General features: G+C 44.1%; 1 protein-coding gene and 1 long non-coding RNA gene across 2 annotated transcripts; one reads left to right on the forward strand and one right to left on the reverse strand.

Moving 5' to 3' along the window:
- Positions 1-467: 467 nt before the first annotated feature.
- On the forward strand, positions 468-9,693 carry AADACL3 (arylacetamide deacetylase like 3). Its single transcript, XM_039229099.1, has 4 exons — positions 468-632; positions 4,965-5,181; positions 6,804-6,867; positions 8,850-9,693. Exons 1-4 carry the CDS (start codon positions 468-470, stop codon positions 9,622-9,624), a joined length of 1,221 nt encoding a protein of 406 aa, XP_039085030.1. The 3' UTR covers positions 9,625-9,693.
- A 4,459-nt stretch (positions 9,694-14,152) lies between these two features.
- On the reverse strand, positions 14,153-23,902 carry LOC120229835. The gene is made up of 2 exons (XR_005527850.1): positions 23,771-23,902; positions 14,153-14,421 (listed from the first exon to the last, which is right to left on the reverse strand). It is a non-coding gene; the product is annotated as an uncharacterized LOC120229835 (long non-coding RNA).
- Between the last annotated feature and the right edge of the window lie 39 nt (positions 23,903-23,941).

The raw sequence follows: 23,941 nt of genomic DNA on the forward strand, positions 1-23,941 counted from the left end.
GGTGTAATTGGGGGGTGAGTGCCACCAGAACACAGGTGGAGGGAATGGTGTTGGTGACATCCATGATGACTTCTCCAAGGCCATTTTTTTAAGTGTGTGTGTGTGTGTGTGTGTGTGTGTGTGTGTTTGACCTGAGCCAAAACCAAGAGTTGGGCGCGTAACCAAGGAAGCCACCCAGGTACCCCTCCAAGGCCCTTTTAGGTAGCAGTGCTCCAGGGTGTAAGCTGGAACCTTGGAGCCCTCATTTCCAACTGAGTCAGGATGCATGAACCACTTTCTCCTCTGCAGGGGCCCTGTCCTAAAACTATGTCCTCACCTGAGTCTGTGACTCACCTGGGCTGGACCAATGTTGTGGAGATGGGGAGGTGGGGAGGGCAGGTTGTGATGTATAAATGCTGGCTCCTAACCGTGGCCTGCACTGAGCACAGCCTCCTTTCTTGGCCTCTTCTGTGTTGAAAACCAGCATTATGGCAGTTCTGCTCCCGGTCCTTCTTGCGGCGACCTGTGCCTTCCTGGGGGTTGGCCTGTGGGTAATCTGTAGCCATTTCTTCACTGCGGACATCCCTGCAGCCATTGGCCACCCGGTGAAACTGCGGATCCTACATTGCCTTTTCCTGCTATTGGTGACATGGGTGAGTTGTGTGTTTTATTTTCCCCCTCCACCTGAGGGCTTAAGGAGGGGTTGGGAAAACACACCAGAAGATTCTGATTGCATTAGTGCAGCAGTAGAGGCTGGCTGCATTTTATCTTCATATCTGAATGATCCTTATTAGGTAACCTATTAGCTAAGAGGTTCTCAATCTCTTCCTAGTGTTGCTCAAGATGGACCAGACTTAGAGCCAGAAAATGAAAAAAGGTTTACTTCCTCAGTTATTAGGAAAGAAAGGTCTGCTCCAGTTCCACCAGTCCTGCCTCCTGTCTTACTGTCTCCACATCATGAAGCTGTGAAGACAGGAATGAATACTCCGAATTTTGAGCCCCCATTACCACCTACCTAGCTAGAACCAGCCAGCAAAAAAGTAGAGACACACACACCTATTAGTAAATTAGTACAAGTGAGCAAAACTACAGGATGTGACTTTAGATACACACACACTGTGTGTCTGTATATATATACTTGTTACTTTTGAGAGACGGAAAACTATTTATGTCATATAATCAGATTCTGCTCGTTGTTACTTGTGTGTGAGTTTAATAAAATAGATACAAATGGATCATGGTGAGAACTGTGTCAAAGTTGCCAATGGGGATTGGTTGTGCCTTTCCAGAGGGCTGACAAATTGAATACAGAAAACAAGTTTAAGTCTCTTACATAGCGGAAGGGACCGCCTGGTGACTTCTCTGGTTTTCTCAAGCCCAGCTAGTGTCCTCATGATTGTTGTTCTAAATTCTGGTCCAGGCATATTTCTCATATCTGTTTCGATGAGATCCTTGGCCGTGACCTCTTTTTGTTCTTTCTTTTGGGAGGATTTTGTTTAGGTCTCTGTCTTCTCTGTGTTAGGAAAGCCCGTTCTGTTTCCTGCTCCTGAGAGTTATGGCTGTAATGTTCATTTATTTATTTTGAAAGAGAGAGAGAGAGAGAGAACGAGCGGGAGAGAGAGGGAGAGGAAGAGAAAGGGAGAATCCCAAGCAGGTTCTGTGCTGTCAGCATAGAGCCTGACATAGAGCTCGATCCCACGAAGCTTGAGATCATGACCTGAGCTGAAATCAAGAGTCAGATGCTTAAGTGATGGAGCCAGCCAGGTGCCTCAAGAGCAGTGGCTGTATTAAGACCTCATATACTGTTCATGCCTGGTGCTTCAGGAAGTGTCTCTCGTATGTGCTGTGTGCACTCTGCTGCTGTGTTTTGGCCGCTCCTTCCCTCCGGTCAATCCTCTGCAGAGCTTCTCCTTGCCCGCAGTGTGGTGTTTGGACCTTGTCTGAAGTGGGGTGAGCTTTAACTAGGTGTGTTTTAGTCTGCTTGTTAAAGGAAGCTAGATTCTATCTCCCCTAGAGCTGCACTCTATGATCAGTAGACCTGGTGTGTGTGCTGGGCTTCTGGGGGAGGGGCCTGCTGCGCTAGCTCTCAGGGAGCCTTGCCCTAGTTCAGAAGCACCTGTAAGGTGCAGGGGGGCTGGGCTGGATGTAAGCGGCTCCAGCTTCCACTGGGTGGCGCTGTGCTGCCCACTGAAGTCCAGCTGTGTGGTCAGGGGTGGGAAGTGGCATCAGCCGGCTCTCTGCCTGGAGCAAGGAGTTCTCCCCTGGTGCTGTTCAGGAAGCCCTCGCAGAAGAGTGAATGATCTCCCTTGTGTGTCCCAGGTGTCCTCAGATTCCCCTGCCTCCCTCTGTCTGTGTCTGGGCTTTCTGCTGCCAGGTGGCACAGTACTCTCAGGCACATGGCTGGGTTTCAAAATTCCAAATTTAGAGACCCAGTGTGGCACGGAGCCACGCTGCTCCTCCGGGGTGGGGTCTCACTGTGCTGTGGCAGGTGCCTGTTTGTCCCAGAAGGACAGTCGCATGACGGCGCAGGGCTCGGAGTTTAAGGTAAAGCGCAGCGAAAAGTAGACGCCAAGGTTTGCTGCCCTCTGTCTCTGTTCCTCTGCTCGTGAGCAGAGTAGTACATGGGCTCCTGGGGCCTTTTCGTCCCCTGAGAGGCCCCGCCACCTCTCCCAAATGCGCTCCAAGCAGAGGAACTCTCTCTCCCAGTGTGACTCAGGGGATCCCCAGACCCCACTGTCCGCTCCTGGGCCTCGAACCCCCCTTCCCTGAAGCACCACTGAGCCCACCAGGTGATGCCTCCGACTTCTTTGCCTTCTTGGGCTCTGCTGCTTGTAACGACTTGTGATGATCAGCCCGTCTTGTCTTCCCTGACAATGGTTTTAGGCAAGCATTTTTCTTGTGTAGTCTCCTGGGCCCTGTGCTCTCTCTCTCTCTCTCTCTCAGTCTTTGTCTCCCCTCTCCATGATCAGGGCTCCCTCCACTCCGCAGCACCTGCAGTTCTTTTCTCTCCCAAATCACATCTCTGCACCTACTACCTTCCACGATGGAGCCTCTTTTTCTGTGAGTCCTCAGATCAATTTTCCTGGATGTTCAGGATGATTTGACATTATCTAGCTGTGCTCAAGGGATGGGGCAAGCCTAGGGCCTTCCTACAGCTCCACCATCTTAACTTCCCTGCAAGGCTTTCTCAAATCTCTTACCTGATGAAAGTGAATTGCAAGCACCTATTCTCATGAAGACCCCTTCCTGGAGAAGAACCCACTGGCTGAAGGCTTCCTACATCCAGCTTTTACAAGGTCTGATGATTTGTCCTCTGGTTTTCCTGGCCTTGACTCTCACAGTCTGTAGTCTGGGCTCCCAAATATGGCGACTCAGTTTCCTCATCAGCCAAAGAGGGGGAACTGGTAGTCCAGACCTCACGACATGTCGTGGGCTATACTGGGTTAAGCGGTCCCAAGTTCAGGTTACAATTCTTGGTATAAAGGAAACCCTCAATACATATTAGGCTTATTACTATTTGTTGACTTGGGGTTTTTTTTGTTGTTGTTTTTGTTTTTTACAAAGATATGTCATGTAACTACTATGTGTCATCCATCAGTTCTGGCTCTGGGATCGGTGATGGGCAGGAGAGATAAAGTCCCAGATAGAGTCTGCCTTCAGGGAGCTTATAGTCTCACAGCGGTGGTTGTGGGGAGACAGAGAGAAGAAACAAGCAAAACCACTACAAACCAATCGATTTACAGAGTGGAGAGTGCTTCAGGCAAAGTGGGACGGGGTTTCTTCATCTGGGGTTCTCTGAATCCCCAAGGGTGACAGAAGACAAAGGATCCGTGAATGTGGGTGGGCTAAAAACTGCTCCATTTTCACTCACCTCTAAAGGAAATGCAGGGTTCTCTTCCATGAGGAATGAAGGAGACAAAGCACAGTGGTGACAGCAGAACCTGGGATTTTGTCACCAAGAGGAATCCCACATGTTTTCAGGGCGTAGTATAGCCACTGCAGATATGGTGACAAACGGTGTGGATGCCTCATTTCTTCGAGGTTACGATGGTGTGAAGCCAGCTGCTCTCGCTGTTGAGTGTGCTCATAAGGAAGCACATGCATTATTACATCACACATGTACTTTATTATTTTGATAACTATGATTGGAAAAAAAAAAGCCTTCCTTTGTAATCCCGCATATTTTGTTTTATGTGTCAAAAACATTCTGTGATGAGGTCCACAGGCATCACCGAAAGCCGAAATGGTATTGGTGCAGAAAGGGTTAAGAACCACTAGAAAGAGATTGCTCGGGGGAGAGACCACATGTTTACTTTTACTTATATAAATTTGTTTTGTATTTTTTATTTATATAAATGTATTTTATTTATATATATTTATATCACTTTGTATACGATTTATTTTGTTACAATGCAAACTTTCAGACATACACCAAAGGAGACAGAAGACTATGAAGATGCCCCCAATACCCGCCCCCACTCAGTACTGACTACTGACCGTTCCCAGTCTTGTTTCCCCAGGTCCCCACCTTTTACCCCTTCTCATTTCTTAGGAAGGACCTCAGACATCGTATTATTTTATCCACAAAGTTTCCGTCATTATCTCCAGAAGACTGGAACCCCCTCACCTTTTAAAAAACGTAACCGTGGTGTAGTTATCACGTCTTGAAACTAGCAGCTAATGCTTGGGATGGCCACGTTGGCTGGGCTGGTCCAGGAGTGTCTTCCCCCCGGGAGGGACGGTCACATCCAGGCCACGGTTGGGGGTGTTCTGGGTGAGACGGACACTTATGGGGTGGCCAGAAGCCCGGTCTGTGGGGCTGTGTGTCAGTCGCCTGGGGAGAGAGGATGAGAGGGGCAGTGTGGGCCAAGGCGGGGTGAACCTACTAGTGTCACAGGTGCATGTGGGCGCGTGGGCGCGGCTGGACTCGAGCGCAGCACAGACTGAAATCCTCCCGGCCTCATTTCCTCCTCTCTCACCAACAGGGGATGATTTTTGAGAAAATGAGAATCTGTTCTATGCCCCAGTTTGTCCGTTTCATGCATGATCTGTGGCCATTGAAGGAGGACCCAGATGTCGTAGTCACAGACCTCTACTACGGGACAATCCCTGTGAAGCTGTACCAGCCCAAAGTGCCGTCCTGCGTCCCCAGGCCTGGCATCGTGTTCTACCACGGCGGCGGGGGGGTCATAGGGACCCTGAGTAAGAGCCCTTCCCTCAGACCCCACCTATAGCCTGACAGCCCCAGAGAGAACTGGGTGGGCACTCACCTTCCAGTAAGGGGCAGCACCCCAGCCCACAAGCTGCCGTAGGACCAGGGCACACCTGGACAGTGAGCGGGTCCCAGATCATTCAGGGGGCAAAGATATGGAATGTGCTAATCTCTTTCTGGAACTAAGGAGACCTATATATGCATATATATATATGTATATATATGCATATATACATATGTGTATATGTGTGTATCTATGAATATGTATATATACATGAAATTCATGCAACATAAAATTCACCACTTTATTTTTTATTAATGTTTATTTTTGAGAGAAAGACAGAGTGTGGGTGAGGGAGGGGCAGAGAGAGGGAGAAACAGAACTTGAAGCAGGCTCCAGGCTTTGAGCTGTCAGCACAGAGCCTGATATGGGGCTTGAACTCACAAACTGCGAGATCATGACCTGAGCAGAAGTTGGATGCTTAACCGACTGAGCCACCCAAGCGCCTCAATTACTTTTTTTTTAATTAAAAAAATTTTTTTAATAGAAAGAGGTCCCAAGTGAGAGAGGGGCAGAGAAAGGAGAGAGAGAGGGAATCCTAAGCACAGGGTTCGAAGTGGGGCTTGATGAGCTCACCCCATGCAGGGCTTGAATTCACAAACCATAAGATCATGACCTGAGGTGAAGTTGGACGCTTAACTGACCTAGCCACCCAGGTGCCCCAAAATTTACCACTCTAAAGTGTATGATTCAGTGGTGTTTAATACATTCAGAGTGTTCTACAACTACCACCTCTGTTTAGTTGGAAATAAGGATTTTTTAAAAAGTGGAAATAGCTAAAAATATGTCCCTATGTTTCATACCAGCTATTGTCTGAGACAAATTCTGGTACAGACAGGAGAACCAAAAATTTGAGGAAAATTAATGACAGAAAACGCTCAAAATCGACCATTTTATTATCTTAACTCCCACCCCCACACACTGGTGCCCCATGAATTTGAGGGAAAAACTCCTTTTATTTGGTTTTGGCCCTGCCTTCTAAACTGTAGAATGTCAGAGGCATTCTGCAGTAGCCTTTGAGAATAAGGGATTTGATGGTTTGGGTTTGGCCTGCATAATGAATGGCAGTAACGTCAGTAGATATTAATAAATATTATTAATAATTAATATTTACATGGCAGGCACCATGGAAGCCCTTTATGTGCATTATCTCATCAACCTCCCCTCCCTAACAGCCCTGTTTTTATTATTGTGCCCATTTTACAGATGAGGCAGTCAAGCCTCAGGGAGGCAAAGGCACTTGCCCCAGACTACTTCGGCTCAGGCTCTGTGGCCAAACAGCATCTCAGATATTTTGAATGAGTTGCAGAATCGATGAGAGTTAGGAGAATCTTAGAGGAAGTTCTTCAGACAGGATATCAGAGGGGAAATTCTAGAAAGTGGGGAGGAAGGACTGTTCCACAGCTGGAAAGACAATTTGCAAAACCTTGTTAGGATCAACCCCAGCTCTCTGTCCGTGGTGGTTGTCAGAGAAGGGGCAGCTCATGATGATGGCTGGCACAGGAAGCCACTAATCTTCCTAGTGAATGTTAAATACCTTTTATTTTCTAGAAACCCATCATGTCATATGCTGCCATCTGTCCAAGAAGAGTGGCTCCGTGGTCCTATCAGTTGGGTGAGTAAAGGGAAGACGGGGTGGTGCTGGATAAGGGGGTTGGAGAGGCGGGACCTGGAGCAGGCAGGGGGTGCAAGGGCTCTGGGGCACTGGAGCCGGGGGTGGGCTGTGAGCAGCGGTGAGGAGAGGAAAGAGGAGGGACAGGGAGAGGCAGAGAACAGCACTCCTTCCTGTGGGTGGCCCTCGGGTGTTCTGTGCATGGTTATATCCAGAAGCTGTGTGTCTTTGCTGGGTAGATCAAGTGCAGGGCTTGGCCAACATGAGCCCTGTTGAATGGCACAGTAGCATATTCCAGACACTCAGCACCTCCTTCCGCGAAATGCCGCGGTGCCCTGCACGGTGACCAGACAACCTGACACATTGCCACAGCGTTCCCGAGGGCTCCCTAGGGGGAGGTCCACCCCGGTGAGATCTGCCGAAGGAAGCGAGATAAATTAAAAAGACACTGTCTTTTCTAACTGATCTTGGAGCGCCCAGCTCCCAGTCTGGAATCTCGATGAGGGCTTGGTGGACACGGGGCAGGAGAGACCTGGGCCTCCACCTCCTCCCTGGGCCTCCACCTCACGCAAAGTGGAAGCATAAGAGAGGCGGTCACTGTGGTCGTGTGGCCCCATCCCCACGCCCCTGACACCTGCCGCCTTGTTCCACGGGGGCAGGATGGTTCCTCCCGATTAATCTTTCTTGCAGTTTTGTTTAAATGCATGTTCCAAGGGCACCTGGGTGGCTCAGTCAGTTAAACGTCCAACTTCAGCTCAAGTCATGATCTCACAATTAGTGGGTTTGAGCCCCGCATCGGGCTCTGTGCTGGCAGCTCAGAGCCTGGAGCCTGTTTCGGATTCTGTGTTTCCCTCTCTCTCTGCCCCTCCCCCGATCCTGCTCTTAAAAATATTTAATAAGTGCACATTCCATAGAGCAATGTTAATTGCCAGTGTATTAGTGGGAATACATTTCCAGCTTCCTTGTGGCACAGGTGGTTGAGTTAGAGTGAAAGATACAGAAATTGATCCTGGATGATAGAGAGGAACCCAGAGAAGTCACTCACTTCACAATTTCCAGCTCCCAAACCATATGTGTAGTGGACCAGAAGTCTTGATCCAAGTGTCAGCCATGATATGCCTTACAACTCTGGTCAGTATAATATGCCAGCAAATCTCTGCAAGGAAATTATTTGATGAATACAAGGTAGATGAAGTTTTAGAGTAGAAACATTGCTGTCCTGGCATGAACTCAGGGTAGCTTAAAAGAGGAGGCATCAAGATGGGAATGATTGGCAAAAGTTCATTGATCCCACAGGATATTTTTCTTTCTTTCTTTCTTTTTTAAAATTTGAGACCAGGATTTAAAGTGGCAGTATTTCTCACAACACCCAGGTTTCTGGAATCTCTTGAAAAATCGGGAGGTCTAGCATGCCACGCTGCTGTACCTCCGTGGCAGTATTTGCATGGCGCATCTGCAGAGCAGCAATGGTCCATGTCCTCCAGGACATGGGTGGCCTGGAGGAGACCCACACGTTTACTGCTGGCCCCTGGTGGTATTTATGTCTGCAAGAGCCTCCCACAAAACCTGCGAACATGTCGGCATTAATTAGAAAGGAAACCCAGGCAAATCTGGAGTTGTTCATATAAGAATCATAAGAAAAGGGGACAGTTGTGAACCAGGGAAGGACCCCCAGATGGGGTTCGTGTTGGTGATTGCTAAGTCCTTAACCCATACGTGGATGACAGGGCTTTTGCGGTCACAGGCTGTCCCCCAAAAGGGCATTGAGACAGAAGGAACAGCAGCCACTACTCACAGAGCCTGTGTGCCAGGCACTGTTGGCTTCCTTCATGCCTATCACCTTGTGTAAGCCTCATACCATTAAGTTCATTTTTTCGGGCTTCAGAAAGAGAAGCTAATGGATGAAATTTGGTCTAAGGGATGCTAGACACAGAGGCTCTGCTAAGGTGATGAGTGTAAACTGTGTTCCTTGATTCTTTTCTTAGATACCGCAGCCCGCCCCAGCATAAATTCCCAGTGGGGATGAGAGACTGTATCTCAGCCACCATCCACTTCTTGAAGTCTCTGAATGTGTATGGGGTGGATCCAGATCGAGTTGTGGTCTGTGGTGACAGTGTGGGAGGAGGAATGGCCATAGTAGTTTGTCAAAAACTTTTGGGCTGTCCAGATCTCCCCAAGATCCGTGCTCAGATCCTGATCTACGCCAATTTCCAAGCTCTGGATTTTCAATCTCCTTCCTATCAGCAGAACAGGAATATCCCACTGCTCAGTCGGAATTTTGCCTTCTACTGTTGGCATCTTTACCTGGACATCAACCCCTCCTGGAAAAGCACCGTCATGAAAGGTGCCCATTTGCCTGCTGAAATCTGGGAAAAGTACAGAAAGTGGTTGGGTGCAGAAAACATCCCGGAAAGGTTTAAGAAGAGAAGCTACCAGGCAATGACCCCTGAGCCAGTAAATGAGGCTGCCTATCTGGAGACAAATATCGTTCTGGATTTGATGAACTCACCCCTGCTCGCAGAAGATGAAGTCATGTCCCGGCTTCCTGAGGCTTGCATTGTGAGCTGTGAGTATGACCTTCTCCGGGACAATTCGCTGTTGCTCAAGAAGCGCTTGGAGGACCTGGGGGTCCCGGTGACGTGGCACCACATGGACGACGGCTTCCACGGAGTGCTTAGCACCCTTGATATGGGCTACTTGCAATTCCCCTGCTCCGTGAGGATTCTAAATGCCATCCTCCATTTTCTCAACGAGTTGTGATCATTTTTCCTTCCTGTTAGAGCTACGGGAGTGTGCATTCCACCACCATCTGGTTCCCCGATGGAACTCTTTGTTGTGATGTAGGTGATGCTGAGTGGGGCAGGGGAGAGTATCGAGGTTGTCATGTCTTTCTTGCTTCAGGTTCTAGAACTACAGAATGCAGGTTTCTGATATATGAAGGGAGAACAGTAGGAGAGACAGGTTTGGAGGGCTCTGTTCATGTTCATGGTTGGGAAAATTTGAGCTGATGACCTGCAGTGGCCATTTGAGAGAGTGAATGATCATGTGAGGGTTACTTGTGGCTTCCTTGAGGGAGAATTCAGGCTGAGGTAGGCTGTGGGTAGCACTTGGGTAGCCTTGGAATGAAACAGGGGCATCATGTGCAATCCCATGGGCTTTTTTCAGCCTAGCTCAGAGGATGGGGCTCTGATGTTCTAGACTGCTGGGTGGAAGTGGAGAAATGGTTGTCACTCTCCCCTCTGGGTACACAGCAGCATTTTTCCCTGCTGTTCCTCTGCCTCTGAGCTCAGAGTTTTGACTGTCCGGGCTGGAAGAGTTAGTACAGAATGGATAGGCTTTCCATCATGGTTGGCACTTAGTGGCTGATGAAGACAGCCAAGAACCACCTGGCTAGGGAGTTTTGGAGCTTCTAGAGTCAAAGGAGCCAAAGGGCTGAAGATGTATTAGCAAAAATATTTCTGTTTAAAGACACAGCACTGACTAAAACTGGCCTAAATCAGAGAAAGAATGTGTTGGTTGATGTAGCTATGACTTCTAAGGATAAAACAGGTACGGTTTGATCCAGGAACTCAGGTGATGCCAACAGCTGCCTTCTCTTCTTTCCTCCATTCCATGCTCCTCTGAATTTACTTCACCTTCACCTCTGCATATGGTGGCCCTGAGCAGCTCCACATCTACATTCTCTAGAGTCAAGTCCATTCTTATAGACTTGCCTCATTCTCAGCCATCCCAGAAGAAACCACATTGTAACTCATTGACTCTGTAGGCCTTTTGAATGGTGTGTCCAGTTGCCACAACTAAGGAAATGGAATGCTCTGACTCGCCAGGCCTAAGTCCCATACTGGCCTTGGAGTGAAACACTCTGCCCAGTGCTTGGACTGAGCATGAGGAGGGAGAGAGTATTTTCCTCACATCAACACTCACTCTTCTATGGTAGTCATCAACACTTGCTCTACTGGGTGGACATCAAGGCTAACTCTATTACAGAAGCTAAATGAACTCTGAATCAGAGTACTTGGCAGTGGCAAAGATGTCATGGACCACTCAGCAAGTTGACCATCTGTCCCTGAGGAATGAACATTCCAATGAAAGGGATGGCCCAGGTTCCCAGGCTGGCTCTACCTGGTCTTCAGGTTGGCTAACAGCTTGTATAAGCCAGGATCCCAACCTACTGCACAGAAGCCCCCGTGCATGCCCTTAACTGACTTTCAGTTGAATGCTCATGCTGAAACATGGGTCAGAGAAGAACCCCATCTGGTGGCTTCTCAATCCATTCACAGCAGAAGACCAGCAGGTGTCTTTGTTGGAGAAATAAGAACCACTCACTGAAAGCACCTTGTCTGGTTGGCCCCTCAGCTGTTGGAGAGCCCTGGGATCTGAGAAGCATGGTCCCTTCTAGAATAGATCTCTGAGCTGAGTCTGGGTATTCTCCTCTCCTGGATTGTGGCCTTCATTGTTTTACTCTGCCTCTGGATGTAAGTAAAGGGACTGAGCTGATCATCTGGAGAGTTGGGTGGTTAGCTCTCCTACTGTGGGGTGGCACAGAGTGTGTGAGTGGAGATGAGCCAGTTACATTTCAGGGGATGGAAGAACCTCTGGGTTTGAATTTCCACTTCACTGTGATAAGAAAACAGCAGCTTCGAGTTGCTGCCCAGGCATTTCCCAGCACAACAGTCCTGCTGGACATTCAGATAAGAACCTGGAGCTTAGGATTCCTGCTGTAAGTTCCCACTTTACTTTTCCTGGGGTACCTTTTAAAATAACCACTTAGGGTTGAGTCCATAGGAGGTTAATGACCTCTGCCCCAGCCACCTTATCAGTAACAGGTGCTTACTACCCTTCTCTCTCTCCTGCTCACTCGAGCCCTGAGACGGAGGACTGCCCTTCCCTTGCCTCATTGTACACCCCAACCCCATTTCTGGGATCTGTAAGCAATAAATCTCGAGACTTTATTACCTTTGTGTGAGCATGTTGAAACTGCGCCTTCAATAAAAAAACAACAACCCAGGTTTCCACATCCCCAGAGCTAGGAAGCTGAGGGAGCTGCCTGTCAACCCCCCTGGGGGAGGCTCATACCGTCTCACTCAGCAGGTCATAATCTGCATATTCTTAGCTTAATACACCAGCTGTGGTCCCCCCAACACACTCATGTGTTTCTCACATGAATTCTACAAGGCTGATATTCTTTTTTTTTTTTTTTAAGTTATATTTTATTTTAGTTTTTCAGTGAGTGAGCTGAGGAGGGGCAGAGAGAGAGGGAGAGAGAGAATCCCAAGCAGGCTCCATGCTGACAACATGGGGCTCAAACCCATGAATCATGATTTCATGACCTGAGCCAAAACCAAGAGTCAGATGCTTAGCCAAATGAGCCAACTGAGCCACCCAGGAGCCCCAAAAGCAGATATTCTTAAGCCCATTTTACAGATGAGAACACTGAGGCTCGGAGCCATTAATAACACTTTGCTTCCTGTCTCTTTCTGGTAAGGTTCAAGGCCACGTGGCTGGCTAGGTGCTGTGCATTGTAACCCTGATCCAACTGACAACATCCCCTTTCTGCCGTGACCCATGGCCCGTTAGCTCTTTCCTTTCCCCTCATTCAGAATTAAAAGGCATGACTGAGCCACATGACTTTATTTGAGTCATTTGCCATCCACCAAGGTGTCAGCTCCTGTTTGATCTGAGTCAGGTTGAAGAAGGTAGGTGTTTTTGCCTCCTGGTTTCCTTTGATTTTTCAACTGTAGCTTTCTTGAAGTCCGAATGGTTTTGGAATTGGTCACTGTAGGCTTTTCCAGCTGAGGTGCCCAGCTAGTACCAGCTCAGGGGAGGTGGACACCTATGTATACCATTAAATCCAGATGCTCTGCAGGTATTTTCTCAGTAAACTGACAGGATGTCCTTGAAAAGATCTGCCAGTTAGCCCAGGGCAAGGGCCATCTGAGAAAGGGCAGCATGTCGCATCTCAATTGTCAGGAGGTAATTGAGGACAAGGTCCTAAGGCAAAGTTAAAAAATGGACAAAATTAACATCTGCTGCTCTTCGCACTACTTCCCTTTCAGTATTCTCCTTGGAGTCCTTCTCACCCCCACCCAGGACCTCCATGCCTTTCTGACCCCAAACCTTGTCTCCCTCTCTGCCTGCACTCTCCTGCTCTCTGTTATCCCTGGGCTTCCCTAGGCTAGTCTAGGTTAGGTTCTGCCACAATGACCAATGGTCCCCAGAGTCTTAGTGGCTTATGATAGCAAAGGTCTATTTCTTGCTCACATTATACATTACACAGCCTTCACGGGTCCAGCTGGGGCTCTGCTCCACATCTGTCTACTCCAGGATCCAGGCTGACGGGGCAGCCTCTCTCTGAAATGTCTCCAGTCTCGTGGCAGCGGAGAAAAGAACACAGCAAATTGTACACTGACTCCTCAAGCTTCCATTCCTCTTTCATTGGCCAGAAGGAGTCTGACACTGACAGCACAGAGGAGCATCATCTTTCCCAGAGATGGGCAGCAGATAATTTTTTTGGACAATATTGTATCTTACCACGCCCTCAATCATAACATTTCCATTCTACCTTTAAAAATTTAATTTTAAATTATGTAAGTGATAGACAAAGATATTATCTTTTTAAATAAAACCTTCAAATACAGGAGAGAAAGCTAAAGTCCTTTTCGACCACCTTCCATTAAATCTGTCTCATTTTATCTGGATGTATCCACTGTCACCTTTTTTGATTGGGGGAGTGTCTTCCAACTCTTTAAAGCCTCTTTTTATGCTTTTATATACCCAGATATGTACTCATGGAAAACATGAAGCATTATTTTGTGGGATGGTTTTGTCATATATTAGTACATAAAAGATATTATTTTGTAAATCTTGTGACACTTGAGTGTTTTTCAAGCAATGATATACCATAGAAATCAATCATAGTAAACAACACAAATTCACCTTACTGTTTTTAGCTGCTGCATAATAATATTCCCTGGTGTGGCTATATTATATAAAAGTTCTTGGCCGTTCCAGACAGGTGGAAATTCCCAACGTTTGGTCTCTTTCCAGTTTTTCACAAATAAATCTGTACTGAATGTGTCTGCACATACCCCCTTTTGCCTGTGTAGTTCTATGATAGGTCCAAGAAGGAGAAGTATTGACTGGGAACATTTTATGTGTCAGTGGATGCTACCAAAATGCCTGTCCCATTCCCTTTTTCTCAGCAGATCTCAACTGGGAGGGAAATAGTTGGATCGTAACCACCCTTCCCAAAGACAACAACAACAAAAAAGATTGGCTTGACAATCAGTAGGGTGTGACTAAGTTGGCATAGCATGCCTGTATTTTAAAAGGAAAGTTCCTTAACTCAAATGAACCTCTATGAGAATCAGCTGAGGGGCCGAGGAAGGCTGCAATATCACTGGTCTGTTGCCTCCAATATCTTTCCATCTTGTCTAAGAAAGAAAAGGATGTCCAAGCCAGCAGATCGGCCCTCGTTCCCATGGTTGCCATGGCTTCTTGTGTTCCCCAGCTAGAACATCTCTGCTCCAGCACTGCAGCTGGCTGTCTTGCAAATTGCTGCACAAAGTTGAATCAGATAAGTCAGTGCCTGGGGTTCAGTTTCAAAGCATTTCTAGTCATAAGAAAAAGCCCTCAATTTCCCAATTTTCCAAATTATGCTTCTCTAACGTAGGGAAAGGAATGGATTTTGTCACCAATATAAACTTGGTTTAGGCACAAACGGAAGGGATTGACTATTTATTTATCCCTTATATGTGACAAGCATCTTATGAGGTGCTTTATAGGTGACATATCACTGAATTCTCCTAATCTCATAATGCGCATGATATTTCCTCCTAATTTATAGATTAGGAAACCCAGGTTGACTTGGGCAATCTTCATGTTGATGCCAAATGTGTCTGAGGTCCAAATCTACCACCCACCACCATTCCATTGTCTTTGAAATAACCCAAAGCAGATTGGCTGTCTTTTAAGAAGGGTTTCTAGGCCATGCTGGACGAGGAGGGGAGAAGTCAAATCCATTATCTATTTCACAGGTTTCTCCTTAGGTGGCACCTTCTCTGGAAAGCCAAGCAGAGTTGGATCCTTCTCCTGTGAGCTTGCAGAGTATGCTGTAGTTCCTCTAACATCGTGCTGAGCACACAGTATTGGGATCATGCAATGACCAAAATGTTTGCCCTTAAACTTCCCCAATCTCTAATGTCCACAGAAGACTGGAAAAGCAAATGGGAATCATCTCTGCAGGAGGATGAGTCATCCTAGACCTACATTATTTTTGCAAATAATTTTTCAGGTACTAGGTACATGAGAAGAGATGAGTTTGCAAAAAGAAGACACAGCAACAACAGTTTAAGCTAAGTGTCAGTCAGGGTGTCTGGGTGGCTCAGTTGGTTAAGTGCCCATCTTCAGCTCAGGTCATTATTTCACAGTTCATATATTCGAGCCCCCCATCAGGCTCTTCACTGACAACACAGAGCCTGCTTTGGATTCCCTCTCTCCCTCTCTCTCTGCCCCTCCCCTACTCACACTCCTTTCTCTCTCTCTCCCTCACAAAATAAATAAACTTTAAAAATTTTTAAAAATCAAATAAAATTTAAAAAAAAGTCACACACCGTAAAATAGTTCTGCTTACTATGTCCAAGGAGATAAAATCTGTATAAATATATTTATAAATATAATCTATATAAATATAACAGGTAAATCTATATGTAGTCTATAAATATAATCTATAAATTTAAAACATAATCAATAAATCTACAGATTTGAAAATTTGGAAGGCAAAAAGTGCTAATTTAAAAATTCAAAAGGTAGAAAAATTTTAAAAATTGGAACTATAAAATGTGACATATATATGAATCGAACAGAAATTTTATTTTATTTTATTTTATTTTATTTTATTTTTTACAAATAGTTTATTGTCAAATTGGTTTCCATATAACACCCAGTGCTCATCCCCACAAGTGCCCTCCTCTGCCATCAGTGTAAAGCTGGAAGAGAAAGAAGTTTGAAGAAAGCCAGTGGTCTCAAGTTAAAATGCTACAGAATGTTAGAGAAGATAAGGGGGATTTATGGAGAGAAGTGAAACAAGCATAATGAGGATTAATGCCAAGCATTTGGCTCATGGAGAAAGAAGGCACTGAGTAAGCATTTCCAACAAGTAAGTCCTAGTTGAATTCTGGAAGGGAAGTTGGGAGAAGTTTCTTTTTTTTATTTTTTTATTTTTAACAAATAGTTTATTGTCAAATTGGTTTCCATATAACACCCAGTGCTCATCCCCACAAGTGCCCTCCTCCATGCCCATCACCCCCACCCCCCCCACACCCATTAGTCCTCAGTTTGTTCTCAGCATTCAAGAGTCTCTCATGGTTTGCCTCCCTCCCTCACCCCCACTATTTCCCCCCTTTTTCTCCCCCATGGTCCTCAGTTAAGTTCCTCCTAATCCTCCTATACGTGCAAACATGTGATATTTGTCCTTCTCCGCCTGACTTATTTCGCTCAGCATAACACCCTCACGTTCTATCCACATTGCTACACATGGCCAGATTTCACTGTTTCTCATTGCCATGTAGTATTCCATGGTATAGATAAACCACATCTTCTTGAGCCATTCGTCCGTTGATGGACACTTAGGCTCTTTCCACGTTTTGGCTATTGTGGAGAGTGCTGCTGTGAACATTGGGGTACACGTGCTCCTATGGCTCAGCATTTCTGTATCCCTTGGGTAAATTCCTAGCAGTGCTATTGCTGGGTCATAGGAGAGTTCTATTGTTAGTTTCCTGAGGAACCTCCACACTGTTTTCCAGAGGGGCTGTATCAGTTTACATTCCCACCAACAGTGTAGGAGGCTGCCCTCGAACAGAAATTTTAGAACTGAGAAATGCAACATATCAAACTAAAAATCCGGTGGGTGGTTTAACTGCACAGTTGAGAGATGATGTGTGAGCTGGAATACAGGTCAGAAGAAACTATTCAGAATCAGGCACAGAGAGATAAAAGGATAGAAAACACAGAGGAGGGAGGGTGTTATGCTGAGCGAAATAAGTCGGACAGAGAAGGACAAATACCATATGTTTGCACGTATAGGAGGATTAGGAGGAACTTAACTGAGGACCGTGGGGGAGAAGAAGGGGGGAACTGGTGGGGGAAAGGGAGAGAGGCAAACCATGAGAGACTCTTGAATGCTGAGAACAAACTGAGGACTCATGGGTGTGCGGTGGGAGGGGGGAGATGGGCATGGAGGAGGGCACTTGTGGGGATGAGCACTGGGTGTTATATGGAAGCCAACTTGACAATAAACTATTTGTAAAAAAGTAAAATAAAATAAAGAAAAAAGAAAAAAGAAAACACAGAGGAGGGAACAACAGACACTGAAGGTTCAGTGAGAAGGTATAGCAAATATGTAGTTAGTGTTCCAGAAAGCAAGGAGAAAGAAAGGAGGCAGAAGCAATATTTGAACATATGGTGGCTAAGAATTTCCTAAAGTGGTTGAAAGATTAGCATCAAAAGTATTTTATAGGGGTGCCTGGCTGGCTTGTCAGTGGAGTGGGCGACTCTTGATCACAATGTTGTGGGTTCAAGCCCCATGTTGTATGTAGAGATTACTTAAAAATATCTTTAAGAAAATATTTTATAGTTTTCAATAAATTTTTTATCTTTATGTATTTTTTATACCATTGGGGCAAAATTTCTAAAATATAAAATAATTACATGGTAGAGATGATCAATACTGCCATGTTTGGGCTCTTTGAAAACACTGAGAAAATTGATAAGCATCTGATGAGATCAATAAGGCAAGGGGGAGCACAAATAGTAAATATTTGGAATAAAAAGGGACTCCAGTACAGATCCTAGAGATATTAAAAGGATAATAAGAGGAAATTATGAGCAACATATGCCAAAAGTTTGAAAATTTAGGTGCAATGTGTGAATTCCCAGAAAAATACAATTTACCTAACTGACATCCACAAAAAAGAGAAAATATGGTTCATTTTATAATAAAAGATACCAAATCAAAACAAACAAAAATATTGTAAATCTCCTAGTTTACTTAACTTACTTAACATTAAGGGGAAAATGATTTTAGTCCTACATAAACTGACTTAGAGAATATAAAAACCCGGTACACTCTGTGAGGCTTATTTAGTAATAAAATTCTATAAGGAGAGTGGAAATGAACATGACAGGCTGTGAGAATCTTACTTGAGGATGTAAATATTTTTTAAATGTTTATTTATTTTTGAGAGTAGAAGAGAGACAGAGACAGAGAGAGAGAAAGTGTGAGGGAGGGAGGGACAGAGAGAGAATCCCAAGCAGGCTCTGTGCTATCAGCTCAGAACCCAATGCGGGGCTCCATCTCATGAACTGGGATACTGTGACCTGAGCTGAAATCAAGGGTTGGACGCTTAACCTGACTGAGCCACCCATGTGTCCATGATACAAATATTTCTAAAAAAATATTTAGCAAACTAAATCCATCAATATATACAAAGGATAATATATCATGACCAACTTGGGTTTATTCTAGAAATGCAGGATCAGTTTAACTTTGGAGAATTTGTTCATATTAAAAACTCAATATAATTTGTCACATTAATACATTCAATGGAAGAAACTGTGATTATCTTCATAGATGAAAAAAATTAAACACTTATTTATGGAAAAAACCTGTCAGCTATTTAGAATAGAAGAAAATTTCTTTAACCTAATAAATGACATCCACAAAAATACCTATAGCAAACTCATACTTAAAGGTGAAATACAGAACTTTCCTCCCTTGGTATCAGAAACAGGAAAAGAGTTGTTCCCTAACATTTTTACTTCACATCATTCTAGTGGCCCTAGCCAATGCAAAAAGACAAGAATAAACCAAAAAGGATTGAAAGGGAGGAAATAAAATAATAATTATTATTTGCAGATGCTATGATCCTACACGTGGATTCTCAAAGAATCTACCAAAAAATAGTAGAATTAATAAGAGTTAACAAGGTTGATGGATATAAAGTTATCATTTATAAAAAAATCAACATTTTAATATGCAAGGAAGAAGCAGAAAATGAAATTAAAATAATCCATTTAAGTAGCATAAAGTGTAAAATACATAAGAACAGACAATATCAAGAGGGAAAAGACAGCAAACTGAATATGAGAAAATATTTGTAAATCATGTATCTGATAAAGAATTAATATAAAAAATATGGAAAGAATTCCTCCAAGTCAATCACACACACAAAAAAGCAAAAAAAAAAAAAAAATCACTCTCATAATAAACAACCCAACTAAAAAATGGGCAAAGGACTGGAATAGATATTTTTCTAATGATTAAGGAGGGCACTTGTTGGGATTAACACTAGGTGTCATATATAAGTGATGAATCACTGGGTTCTACTTCTGAAACTAATACTACCCTGTATGTTAATTAACTTGAATTTAAATAAACAAACTAAAAATAAATACATAAGTAAGTACATAAATAAATAAACACATACATACATAAGTAAGTAAGTAAATAAATAAATAAATAAATGGTACCCACAAAACTAAAAAAAATAATAATAACAGGGGTTGGCAAAGATGTAGAGAAATTCAGAACATCTATGCATGGCCTGTGTGGATTAAAATGGTGTGAGCACTGCGGAAAACAGTTTTGTGTTGCCAATTCCACCCCTAGGTGTTTCAAAAGGTTGAAAGGGAAAAACCTCAAGCAGATACCTGTACACCAGTGGTCACATCAGCATTATTCACAAGAGCCAAAAGGTGGAAACAATCCAAATGTCCATCAAATAGGTGAACGGATACACAATGTGTGGTCTACACATATAATAGAATGTTATTATTCAACCATTATTCATTCTGAAAAAGGACATTCAGCGTGAAATTCTGACACAAGCCATAACATAGATGAACCTTGAAAACATTAGGCTAAGTGAAATAAGCAAGGCCAAACCACACTGAACCAAACCAAACCAACAAACCAAAAAAACAAAAACAAAAACAAACCCCCTCTATGGTTTCACTTAATATGAGGTACCTGGAACAGGCAGATTTTAGAGAAAAGAAGTAGAACAGGGATTACCAGGGTCTGGATGAAGTAGGAATGGGCCGTTATTGCTTAATGGGTACAGAGTTTCTGTTCAGGGTGTTGAGGTTCTAGAGGTGTGGAGTGATGGAAACAAACACTCAAACACACTGATGGGAGAATATAAATTGACATTTTGGAAAGTAGTGTAGCACTATCTAGCAAAGTTGAAGACACATATACCCTATGACCTAGCAATTCCACTGCTAGGTGTATCTATAGATCTTAGAACAGAGGTTTCCAAAGCAAGATCCCTGGAGATCCTCAAGTTTCCTTCAGGAGACCTGCAAGGTCAAAACTATTATGTTACTAAGATGTTATTCGCTCCTTTCCACAATGTTGACATTGGCACTCATGCTGTAGAAGCAGTGGTGGGTAAGGCAGCTGGTGCCCAATGCATGAATCAAGGCATCAGTGGTGATAGTGGTCATGTTCTTCATCACCATACACTTGCAGTAAGGTAGCTAATAACAATAACAATGCTAGTCTCCCTTAAGGATGTCCTTGATGAAGAACGTCCTTAAGCAGATATCTTTATAACATGCCATGTGATGAAATAGAATGTAGGTGTGATTCAGACTCTGTTGTTGAACACCCAAGAATGTGTGCACCCAAGAGTTTTTTCTCTTGAAAGAGAGAGCTGTGTGCAATTGCTGAAATTGTGAGCAGAATTAGGTGGTCTTTTTAAAAATTAAATACCATTTTTACTTGAAAGCATGATGGGTAGACAATTATTCAAATTGGAACACTTGACAAATGTTTTCTTAAAAGTGAACGAAGTAGGGGCGCCTGGGTGGCTCAGTTGGTTGAATGTCCAACTTTTGATTTCAGCTCAGGTCATGATGTCACGATTTGTGAGTTCGAGCCCCATGTCTTGGGATTCTCTCTCTCCCTCTCTCTCTGTCCCTCCCCTGCTTGTGCTCTCTCTTTCTCACTCAAAATAAATAAATAAATACAAAAGAAAGAACAAAGTAAGTCTGACACTTCAAGGAAACCAGTAAACTATAGCTGTTGCTGATGACAAAGTTTTGAGCTTTCAAGTTACAACTAGAATTTTGGAAAATTTGTATCCATCACTGTGAGTTTTATGCTTAATGCTTAAATGCTCTTTTATGCTTAATGCTTAAATGCTCTTCTGATGAGCTCACTAGAGACATTTAAGTTATTACATATTTTTAAGATATTGTATAATAGGCCAACATTTGAAAGATCTGGACAGCTCAGGTATTCAAATGACCACCGTGATATAATAAAATCACAAAAAACTGGAAGGTCTCTAGTCAAAGCACAAGATCAGGGAGTAGATTTTAATGTAACAGAGCTCAAAGAGTTGCCGGAATAGTTTCAGATTCTATGCTGTAAGAAACTACCACTCAGAGTTTTCCTGTAGTATCAAAGAATATCCACAATTTATTGCAAAGTCTATCTCTCTTCTAAGTACATATCTATGTGAGATTAGATTTTCTCCTTTACACAGAACAATATGTCATAACAGATGGAATTTTTAAAAAATCAATCAATAATAATCAATATATTTATATTAATCCATTGGGTTTGCCTATCCTGTGGTACAAATATTCCCATCATGATTGATGTTGAGCTACCAATGTGATATTACAGAATGTAGTATTGGGAAGAGATGGACACAGTGGCTCTCATGCACTGCTATGATTTGGCTCCAGACCACCAATACAATTCACATTTTATTTTATTGTATTGTATTCTATTTATTTTTAAATATTTTTTATTTAAGATTTTTTGATGTTTTATTTATTCCTGAGAGAGGGAGCACATGAACATGGGAGGGTCAGAGAGAGAGAGGGAGACACAGAATCCGAAACAGGTTCCAGGCTCTGAGCTGTCAGCACAGAGCCCGACGCAGGGCTAGAACCCACAAACCACAAGATCATGACCTGAGCCGAAGCCAGATGCTTAACTGACTGAGCCACCCAGGCGTCCCATCATGTTTTTATTTTAGAGAGAGAAAGAGAGAGTGTGGGTGGGAGAGAGGCAGAGGAAGAGAGAGAGAGAATCTTAAGCAGACTCCATGCTCAGAGCAGAGCCCGACATAGGGCTCAAACCCCCGACCCTGGGATCACGACTGGAGCCAAAATCAAGAGTCAAACACTTATCCTACTGAACCACCCAGGTGCCCCTCAATGCACATTTTAAAATGCCCTTTTTGGGTCCTCAGTAATTTTTAAGAAACTAGAAATTTGAGAAGTACTGCCCAAGAGAAATGGCTGTATCTGGACACCAGGAGACACGCACTAGATCCAAAATAGTCACGGTGACCACAGCTACATGCAACAGGAATGAATCTTAAAAACATTAACTATATTGAGGAAAGGAAACCAGATTCAAATGAACACATGCTCTACAGTTGCATTCATACCAAGTCCACAAACGGGCAAGGCTAAGCATTCATGTTTAGGAATGCACCCTTTGGTGCTCAGCACATTATATGCTCAGCATATTAAAAACAAAAAAAGAAAAAGAGCAAAGAAGAGACAGCTACAGAAGTCAGGTTGTAGAAGGAGGGGGCATGTGTGGCACTTCTGGGGTGCTGGCAATGTTCTACTTCTTGACCTCCATGATTTTGTGGGGTTTTGCTTTACCACAATTCATTTACCTGTACATTTATTTTTAACGTGCTTGCTCATGTTTTTGTTATATTTTACAGTTAAAACCTTTACAAATGGAATTAAACAGAACACACGACTCTCTCACACTTGGGTTGGAAGGGCATCCCCTCTCCCTGGCTCTGGCCTACCCAGACTGCCCCACCTGCCCAAAAGAGGTTTCTATGCTGTGTGGTTCATCTTCATGTGCTTTCCCCACATGGTTAGTTTCAGGATGGAACAAGTAGTTTCCCGGAGTTCCTCTATTTTTGTTTAAACGCCATTGGAAAACACTTTCTCTGAATTGCCTACTTGAGATTGAATGTCTTCATTTGTGGCAAATGAGACTATGGGGTTCTGCTTCTTTAATCAACCCTATTACATGCATCTTCCTTTTTTTTTAAATGTTCATTTATTTTTGAGACAGAAAGAGACAGAGCTTGAGGCATGGAGGGGCAGAGAGAGAGAATGAGACACAGAATCAGAAGTAGGCTCCAGACTCTGAGCTGTCTGCACAGAGCCCGATGCAGGGCTCGAACCCACGAACCATGAGATCATGATCTAAGCTGAAATTGGATGCTTAACTGACTGAGGCAGCCCTACATGCATCTTTCTATGTCAGCCTTTTTTTTTTTAACAGCTAGAGAATATTCATTATATGGATGTACTGCAGTTTATTGAATCACCTCTCTGTTGATAGATATTTAGGTGGTTTCCAGGCTTCTTTGCTTAGTGAAGAAACAAAATAATGGTCTTTCTCCCATTGGACTGAGTTCTGTGGGGATGGAATCCTGGTCTAGTCACTGATGTATTATAGCCACAGCTCAGTGCCCAAGATATAGCATGTACTCAATGAGATGATTGTGGGATGAATGAGGACTAACTGAATGAACCTATCTTTGAGCACAAAGGTAGGATTCTCCATGGAAACTCCTTAGCAAAGGGGCAGACAGGCACTGAGTGGGGCCCAAGGGTCTAGGCCTGAATCAGACTGGATTTAAATCCCAGCTTTCCCAAATGTGGGACTTTCAACAGGTACTTAGTCTCTCTTCGCTTCACTGTTCTCATCTATAAAATGGATATAATGCTGGCACCTGCAACATAGGGCTGCTGTGAGGATCAAATGGGTGAAGACATGCAGATATCTCAGCATGGGCCTCACACATCAGTACTCACTAAGTAGTAATACAGTGCGATCATCTCAACTCACGCTTGTAAGAATGCCCCAAACATGATGTCTCTCATGGGGTCGCAACATGAAAACCAAGTCCTTCTGGCTCCTGCATTTGTGGCGGTTACTGCTGGTTTGATTTCCTTTTATGAGGTCAGCTTTGCTCCTGAAGAATCAACTTCTCCCTTAAGGAGAGTATTTATACACAGT

This window comes from Hyaena hyaena, unplaced genomic scaffold, assembly GCF_003009895.1.
Source record: "Hyaena hyaena isolate Hyena2069 unplaced genomic scaffold, ASM300989v1 scaffold_35, whole genome shotgun sequence".
NCBI classification, from domain to species: domain Eukaryota; kingdom Metazoa; phylum Chordata; class Mammalia; order Carnivora; family Hyaenidae; genus Hyaena; species Hyaena hyaena.

Coding starts and splice junctions, on each gene's coding strand:
- AADACL3 (XM_039229099.1), top strand. CDS start 468: ATGGCAGTTCTGCTCCCGGTCCTTCTTGCGGCGACCTGTGCCTTCCTG. Junction 633..4,964: donor TCCTGCTATTGGTGACATGG/GTGAGTTGTGTG, acceptor TCTCACCAACAG/GGGATGATTTTTGAGAAAAT. Junction 5,182..6,803: donor GGGGGTCATAGGGACCCTGA/GTAAGAGCCCTT, acceptor TTTATTTTCTAG/AAACCCATCATGTCATATGC.